The 8,600-nt window shown below is 49.3% G+C and overlaps 1 protein-coding gene across 1 annotated transcript in view; it reads right to left on the bottom strand.

Annotated features, from left to right (window-relative positions):
* The window catches only part of ADAM19 (ADAM metallopeptidase domain 19), a 78,648-nt gene that overhangs the window by 17,637 nt on the left and 52,411 nt on the right, over window positions 1-8,600 (bottom strand). The window contains exons 7-10 of the mRNA XM_015565645.1: window positions 7,736-7,807; window positions 3,841-4,007; window positions 2,121-2,205; window positions 976-1,115 (exon numbers count right to left, since the gene is read on the bottom strand). Of these exons, the coding sequence (XP_015421131.1) occupies window positions 976-1,115; window positions 2,121-2,205; window positions 3,841-4,007; window positions 7,736-7,807 (464 nt within the window). The remainder of the gene's footprint in view (window positions 1-975; window positions 1,116-2,120; window positions 2,206-3,840; window positions 4,008-7,735; window positions 7,808-8,600) is intronic.

The raw sequence follows: 8,600 nt of genomic DNA on the forward strand, positions 1-8,600 counted from the left end.
TCATCCTGATCCCAAGTCTCTAAGCCAACTACAGGTTAGACACTAGAGGGTCTTCCTCAGTTATCAGATATGCCACGCGGAACTTGTTACTAACTGTTAAACTACTGAAATTGCTAACTAGGTTAAAAACAAACTGCAGCAGTAACTAATATAACTCTCAGCTGCTTGTCTATGAATATGCTCTTTAGATTGGGGAAGAAAGAGGTGGACTTAACCAGGAGCTCATGGGATGTGAGCATGGCCCATGGCCTTGCATCCTGCATGACAACACCCTCCTCTGTGTGTCACAGCAGAGAAGGGATGGGAAAGGCCTGGCCCCGGGGGCTCCAATGTGCTCCTGGAGACACTGACAGCATTTCTTTAGGAAGCATAAGCAGGTCCTAATGGTTTGGGGTGGGAGAACACAGGCTTCCACCATGAGGCCTTCCAAAGGGAGAGCCCAATGCTCTCTGCAGAGTGAGTCCAGACACTATCGGCCTCTGAATAAACTCCAGAATTCTCTTTAAAGGCTCTGGGTTTAAAACGCTCACAGCTACAGGGAGTTGGGGCTGCCTTGCCCTTGTTCCGGGTAAACGCAGCCTGTAAATTCCCTGTGGGCTCGCTGTGGGGTGTACAGATGCTCCTCTTTCTTGCCCTTGTTCTGGAGCCTACATCAGCCCTGTCAATCAAGCCTGGGAAGTGAGAGCACGCATCAAACCCCCTTGGGGTGGAGGGACTAAGAATTGGGACTGTTATCAAAATGCATCCTCATCAAAAATTCCTGAAAAGAAAAGGACACAGGTCGCCGGGTGAATTTTGCAGCCGAAGACCTAGGACAGCACACCTCCTGCTAGATACCTGGTGTTCCCTGCATGCGTTTGCTTCCTTTGTCCTCTTCCCATTTCTTTGCTGTCAAAATCACATTTCTCTCCAAGGTCTAACAGAGGCTCCCTTGCTCTGCCCTCTGCCCTGCCCTCCCCTTCCTATATGACTCACCCGGTGGCGGCTGCCATGATGCACCCACCGTCAGCCGCGCTGGCGTGGCAGCAACCTTTCAGATCATGGGTCATGCCGAAGTTGTGGCCCATCTCGTGGGCCATGGTGGCAGCCACGCCAATGGAATTCTCAGAGTGGTCCTGCTCAGGGAGAGAGTGCAGGTCAGGAAGACAGCCCCCAAACCCAACCCTACCTTTCCTTTGGCCAAGCCTGGCAGCTTGATTAAAAACCTGTGCTTTTAACTACATGCTGCATGGCCAATCATAAGGGCTGGATAAAGGATGAGCAGATAGATGCTAGCTGGCTCCTTAATATCCACTTCACAGGTCAAAAATGAACAGTCAGCCAAAACCGGTTTGGCTCAGTGGATAGAGCGTCGGCCTGCGGACTGAAAGGTCCCGTGTTCGATTCCGGTCAAGGGCATGTACCTGGGTTGCGGGCACATCTCCCGTGGGGGATGTGCAGGAGGCAGCTGATTGATGTTTCTCTCTCATCGATGTTTCTGACTCTCTATCTCTCTCCCTTCCTCTCTGTAAAAAATGAATAAAATATATTTAAAAAAAAAAATGAACAGTCAAAGTCATTTAATAAGTAGTCACCAGGTGAGAGAGAATTTCTGAAGAAGGTAGGAAGTTCCTAACCATGACTTTGAGACAGGCTCTTGTTTCATAATGATGTACATAACATAAAACATGGAACTAAAAAAACCTCCATCTGTTGTCTTACTACTCCCCTGGTTTGGAATATATGAAAGACCTAGCGATGTATTAATATGACTGCTGCCGGGTTTTCCTGGGCTTGACAACTGGGGATAAACTACAACCCATGAAAATCCACCCCTGGTATCTCCATCTCTGATCACTGACTGACTTCCTTTTAAACAACTGCTCGAAGCTTTTCTTTTTTCTGCAATACTGAATATAAAATTGTGGGTTTGGGGTGTTTTTTTTTTTGTTTTTTTATATATTTTTTTCTTGATTTCAGAGAGGAAGGGAGAGGGAGAGACAGAAATATCAATGATGAGAGAATCACTCATCAGCTGCCCCCCGCATGCCCCCAACCTTTGTTTTTGACGAGATGACCTCCTGTCCTGAGGCGGTCTTCTGCCTTCTGCCACACTATACGATGTATCAGCTGAGACTCACCATGTTCACGCCTCCAGACTGGTACACGGAGCACATGACGTTGAGGGGGGCCAGGCCGATGGTGACGCCCTGGAAACGCACGCCTCTGCAGAATGGAAGGAGAGGGTGACTAGGGAAGGAACTGAGTGGGCTGTTTCGATGTGCCCATGCAGGTGGCCGTCATGGTGTCCCCTGGCCCCTCTGACACTCCCAGATCATTCCCAAGGGGCGAGGCCCTGGTATTCCAGGCCAGCTGGACAGAGTCTAGGCAGCCAGGACTCTCATTTCCTCTTACCTACCCTCTCACTGCTCTAAAAAAAACAGAAAGAGAGAGAAAGGTCCCTTTGTCCCACATATGCCCACAGCCCCGATCCCTGGAAGGAAATGGGCAGGGCTTGCACAGTTGCATCCCGTCCCTGCTGCACAGGAAAAGGTCACAAGGAGGGGTGAGGTGAGGGAAGAATGGCACAGGGGCTGATGCTGAAGTGAATCATGCCCACTTCCTCCAGCTGCAGGATCGTATGCCACATCCTGGCTCTGGGGTATGTGCCTGGGGGTAGGTGGGGGGAATGTGGGGTAGCAGCTGCCAGAGGGCTGATGCTTCATTCCCTCACCGCCCGGGGCCAAGGAAACAGATGCGTCCCATCGGAAGCCTTGCAAAGTGCAGCAGGGTGCCAGAATGACCTGTTTCTGCCTCTGTTTCACAACTGTGATCCTAATCTGCCAACAGCCAAACTCCATTCCCCCAGTTTAATCCATCCCTCCCCGAGGGCAGGGGCCAAGGAGTAACTAAAACCTAGTGGTTTCATGCATGCCACAAAACGTAATTTGTTTAAATAAGCTTTTTGTGGAAAACTTCTAAATGACTTCTAATAACTTCTAAATAACTCGTGGCTTAAAAGGAAAACAAACTGAAGTGACAATTACCAAGGACACTGGAGCGTTATATTTTAAAACCAATGGGACACACGAGGCCTTTTAAATGAGTAAACAAAGGTTTAAATGATTGTTGGTTCAGAAAGGTATTTAAGCATCAGGAAGGCAGTGACTTACTATGTATGGGACTTCTGTTGTAACTGTCTCAGAATACCTTTGGAAGTCAACCCTAATAAACACCAGATAATCACCCCCGGGGACTGTCACATGCCAGCATGACCCCCATCTGCGTCTTCTCTTTTTCCCCCTGGGATGGAAGAAATTCCAACACAATCCTCACCCCACCCCCTTCCAGGTCTCCCTCCGACTGAGCACACAGTTCCTGTACCATCTGCCACTTGGACCACCCTGGGCAGTCAGCCCTCAGCCCCTCAGAACCAAGTGAAGGACAACCCAGGGAGCCCTCGCCCTCCTCCCCAGGCCCGGGCCTGCTTCAAAGCCCCAAGATGAAGATGAGCCCCTTACAAAGTCTGTTTCAAAACCGCCCGTGACCACCAGCCAGTCAGTCACTTTCCCAAACACTCCCAGTTGTTTCAGACGCTCAACTGAATATGTGTCGGTCTAATTTTCTCATCTGGATTGTAAGTACTTCTTGGAACTGGTCCGCCTCTTTTTAAATCTTTTCCACCATGTGCTAGGTACAGAGCACATGTCTGAGAAATGCCCGATTCCCTGGGGCTGAGAGTCAAGGTGGCCAAGGTGGCCCAGTGCGACCGATACTCGGCACCAGGAAACGAAGGGGTAGCCAGCACAGCACTGCGGGCAGGGGCTCTGCAGCCAAGGCATATGGGGACAGGCTACTTACGTGATTAACTGTGCATTGTCGTGCTTCTTCCGAAAGACCAGCTTGCGCCTCCAACGAAGAAATGACCAGAGGGTGGTATAGGGGTTCGTCGAAATTTCACACTGATCCCCATGAGTCCATACTTCCAAGCCCACGAGAGCAATCCGGATGTTGTAGGGTCGGTAAAACTGTCGGGTGGAAGAGAAAAGCTACAGCATCTCCTTCATCTGCCAATGCTAGGGAGGAGCTGAAACATCTCAGGTGGCTAAACAGCATGCCATTGGATGGACGCACCCAATTGTATATGGACATTTCATGGTCAGATGTCTCCACTCGTTTAGGAAGTACATGTGTATGTAAGTAGGTAGACATGCTTGCTCTCAGAAGTGTCCTTCCCCATCACTGGAGCTGTCCAGCTTTTGTCAAGGATACTGTAAACAGGCTACAAGCATTAGGCTGCGAAGGCCCCAGATAACTGTCAGGGTTCCATCCAACCCAAAGATTTGGAAATTCTGTACATGAAACCTCACTCTTGGGACCTTAAGGCTACAGCTCTATCTAACCTTTATGATATACTGTGTCTTTTATGTCGTACACATATAACAGGATGAGAGCTTTCTTTAAAGCTGACTATTGGAAGGTGTGGGTATAAGCAATTCTTTGACTGGCATACCCTAGAGGCTACTGAGGCAGTGACTTACCAAAAAGAAAAAAAAATTGCATGTAAATCTAGGTCATGTGAGCAAGGAGATACCATTTAATCTAAAATTGGATGACTTGCCTGACTGGTGTGGCTCAGTGGTTGAGCATTGACCTATGAACCACGAGGTCAGGGTTCATGCCCAGGTTGCAGGCTTGATCCCCAGTGTGGGGCATGCAGGAAACAGCCAATCAATAATTCTCTCTCATCATTGATGTTTCTCTCTCCCTCCCTCTCCCTCTATCCCTCTCTCTCTCTCTCTGAAATCAATAAAAATGTATTTTAAAAAATAAAAACACTGGATGACTTTGGGCAAGTGCTGCCCTGGCTAAACGCAGCAACCGGAGCACTTTCTACGCACTATGTACTGAGGCTTGCAGTTAAATACCTTCCTTGTCCAAACTCTCAGCAGAAAAATGGTGGAGCCAGGATTCGAGCCCACATGATCAGATCTCTGAGCCTGTGCATGGCCCCACGCTGCTCGAGTGTGGGCGGGTCTACATCCACACCATCCACTTGCCTCCAAGACGCGGTGCTGTAAGACGGGCTCCAGATTCAGCAAAACATCCGTTGATCTCAACGGAAATTTTGATTTTCCTGTTTTGTGCCAGGCCAATCATTACAGCAAATAAAAGGTTTGGATTCCAATTTGAACTTGCTTTATTCAGGGAGCTTTTTAAGGACTTAAACTTGGCTTTTTTTTTATGGCTAAAGAAAAGCATTTTGGATTGGGTTCATGATTCAGCAAATTAGTGCAAGTTCATTCCAGGTTTAGTTCAACAACAGTTCAGTTCAAGTAGCTGGGTCAGCAGCCTCAGAGAAGTGGGCTAGCCTTCCAGCCAGGAATAAGGGAAGGCAGGCCAGAGTGCGGACAGAACCGAGACTGCTCCACAGAAGGGACCAGCTCGCCAGGCCGGGCTCCGGGGACAGGCTGGGCTCTACTCAGGGCTCTCCTCTCCTCTCCTCTTTCATCAGCACCCTTGGTCCTATCACCCAGACCAGCCGGACTGTTCACAAAGGGGAGACCCAGCCAAGCCTGCCACCTGCCGTGTCTGCAGAACAATAGATGTCACGTGGGTGATAACAGAGCCGGCCTCCTGTATACCCCGCAGGGAATCAGGCTTTTCTTGTTTTCCCAGATGTTGAGGGTGTGGGTTGGAGGGCCATTTAGATGTTATTGTTGAGTGAGTGGAGAGCTAAAGAGGACTGGGACTGTGCTCCTGGAGCCCTTCCTCCCAGGAAATGCTGGTGTTGGACTTTCACCAGTCACTGACCACGGGCCTTCTGGAATTTCCAGAGCCATTTTTGGCATAGACTTTCCCACCTGATGGCATCAGAATGCTACCAAATCTGCTTGTAAATGTCTAGAAAATATTTCAGTTCTCTCCTTTATACTCTAGTGTTTAGGAAAAAAATGGTTTCTCCTTTGGACCTGAGACCCATGACTCCCTAGCCGGCCCAGAGTGAACTGCAGGAGTTCTGTGAGTGGCCTGAAATTGTACCATGTTGTTAGAGTCTCACAGAGACCCGTGACCCCAAACATATTAAAACCTACATTTTAAAACGGCTGCTAGCCTATGAAGAGGCTAGATTACCTGTTCTACTACATTTTGCACTATAACAAATGTAAAAAAAAATATTTTCAAGACCATGTCCCAGACCAGCCTGTTCTAATAAATGTCAAAGAATTTGGGCATTCCCTAAGAGCATGTTTGAAAGGCCTGCCCTAGGAAAGTTAGCCATGGTCTAGCCTGGTCTTTCTGAGACAGGACATCACTTTAGAACCTTTCACAGATAGAGGCTATACAGATTGTTCCCGAAACAAGCCACTCCTCAACTTTTAAGATTCTGTCCTGTTCCCTTGCTGACCTAGCTCAATTCTCTCCTCAGGCAGAGAACTCCGGAGTTCCGTGCCTGGAAGGAACGTTAAAGCCTTAAAGAACCTTAGAGCATTCTGAAACCCAGCTCCTCCATGTCCTCGGCTCCCTGGGAGCCGCTGCAGGGATGGAGAGAAGGGGTGAGAGGGCAGAGCTCTAGTCCTCACCCTGCTTCAGCCTGGAGCAGCCCGTTTCATCTGACTTTTATATTGGACGGTTTTGAACTGATCTCAGCCTATTCACAACCAGCGTTATAGAGCTGGACCACCCTTGTGATTCTCACTGTGGTTGCAAGACTCCCTTCAGCAATAACCATCAGGAAACTGAGCAGATACAGGTGTATTACTCACAAGACCTGGAAATCACACAGCACACCTGGGGCCACAGCGAGGTGGGGCGTGGGGCTGGGGGAGGCGTGCGGGGGGGAAGAGTGAGAAAGGGCCTGGGTTCAGCTTTTATCGGGGTGAAGGGTGAGGATCCAGGTTTTTGAGGACTCACTCTTTCTTGGTGAATTTAAAACACCGAGTGGGAATTTAAAGCAAAGGAAAAGAAAAAACAAAAAAACACACACAAGTACCCAAATGGTCTCTTACTAAAATCAACCACGATCTCTAAACCAGAAGAGCCTCAGTGGAGGGAGGGGGCCTGGATCTTCCCCTTCCTGTAGCGGTCGAGAGAGTCCACTTCGAAGTGGATGCCTCTTGGTAATGAAGGCCTGGGCACTCAAAGCTTAAGCCAGGCACTTGCATTACAAAAACAAAATAAGCAAACAATGCCAGGGCTTATAATACATGGACAGTGGTGTAAGATTTCATTTTTAAAAAGGATGTCACCTGTCTGGCTGATGTGGCTCAGTGGTTGAGTGTCAACCTATGAACCAGGAGGTCAAGGGTCCATTCCCGGTCAGGGCACACGCCCAGGTTGCAGGCTCCATCCCCAGTAGGGGGCGTACAGGAGACAGCCAATCAATGATTCTCTCTCGTCATTGATGTTTCTATCTCTCCCTCTCTGAAATCAATAAAAAGTATATATATTTAAACAACCACAAAAAAGGAAGCCACCAGAAAAAGAAAAATTATCCAAAACCCTTGATTTAGGCCAACCCCTCTATTTTATCAATTCCCAACAAAACAAAACTTCAAGCCAAAGAAGATAAGTCGCTTGGCTCCGGTCACATAGTTGAGCTTCGAGTTCACCTGCGCCTCTGAGGCATTGCCGTTCCCTCTCAGAGGCTGGCTGGGCCGGCCAGTCCGTTACACACGAGGCAGCTCAGGGGCCATGTGCTCGCCTGTCCTCTGAGTGCTGGCACCGTTCCCACAAAGTACACACCTGGTCTCACCTTATCAACATAATTGGCGATCTCGATGAGCTTGTTTTTGGTGGCTTCCAGATCTCGTCCATTCTTGGTAAACTAAAAGGGACAAGCAGAATTAGGTAAGATGCCGGGGCCTCTCGCATAACCCCTCCCATGCCCAGTACTTGTCTCTGAACTAGTTTTTACTTGCTTCCATCTTCTATGAGTAGTCATTTTTACACAGCTGTCTCCCTGCCCACCTCCCCCTCCCCCCAGCCCCCCCAACACACACAGTGTCAGCTGAGGGAGAGCAGAGCTGGATCACATCCATCCTGGTAGCCCCACCCACCAGTGCCCAGCACAGAGTAGGCGCGCCATGGTTGTACAGTGAATTGAATTCTCTTTCTCCAGCCCTTGAAGTCAACCTTGTTCTCCTGTCCTCCAAAGGAGAAGGCCTCCCACAAACTCACTGGGCCTTAGAAGAGCGACCGATCTGATCCCTGCCTTGGGTATCATCCAACCTAAAGCCACCAACCCAGGGGTTTCAACAGGGCTCCTTTCATGTGATCGATCAGCAGTGGTCAAACTGTTGCTGACCGCCTGCTCTACACAAGGCACTGGACTCGGCATAGGAGTGAGATCCTGGTCCTAGCCTAGAGGAGCTCCAGTTACAACAGAGAGAGGGCCAGAAATAACAGCAGTGGCAGGTTCTGTATTGAAGGGGCATATAACTGAAATGGACTGAGAAAACATGGACAGAAATCATGGCCACAGGAGGCCACAGGAGTGATACAAAGCGAGCGCTGGTATCGAGGATCCTAAGACCCGGGCTTTGTCTGGCATGCCACTCAGATGGACTGGCAGTGCCTTCTACGGTGAGAAGAATCCTGAGACTGCATGGGGCTCGGCA

This window comes from Myotis davidii, unplaced genomic scaffold (assembly GCF_000327345.1).
Source record: "Myotis davidii unplaced genomic scaffold, ASM32734v1 scaffold18, whole genome shotgun sequence".
Taxonomy (NCBI): domain Eukaryota; kingdom Metazoa; phylum Chordata; class Mammalia; order Chiroptera; family Vespertilionidae; genus Myotis; species Myotis davidii.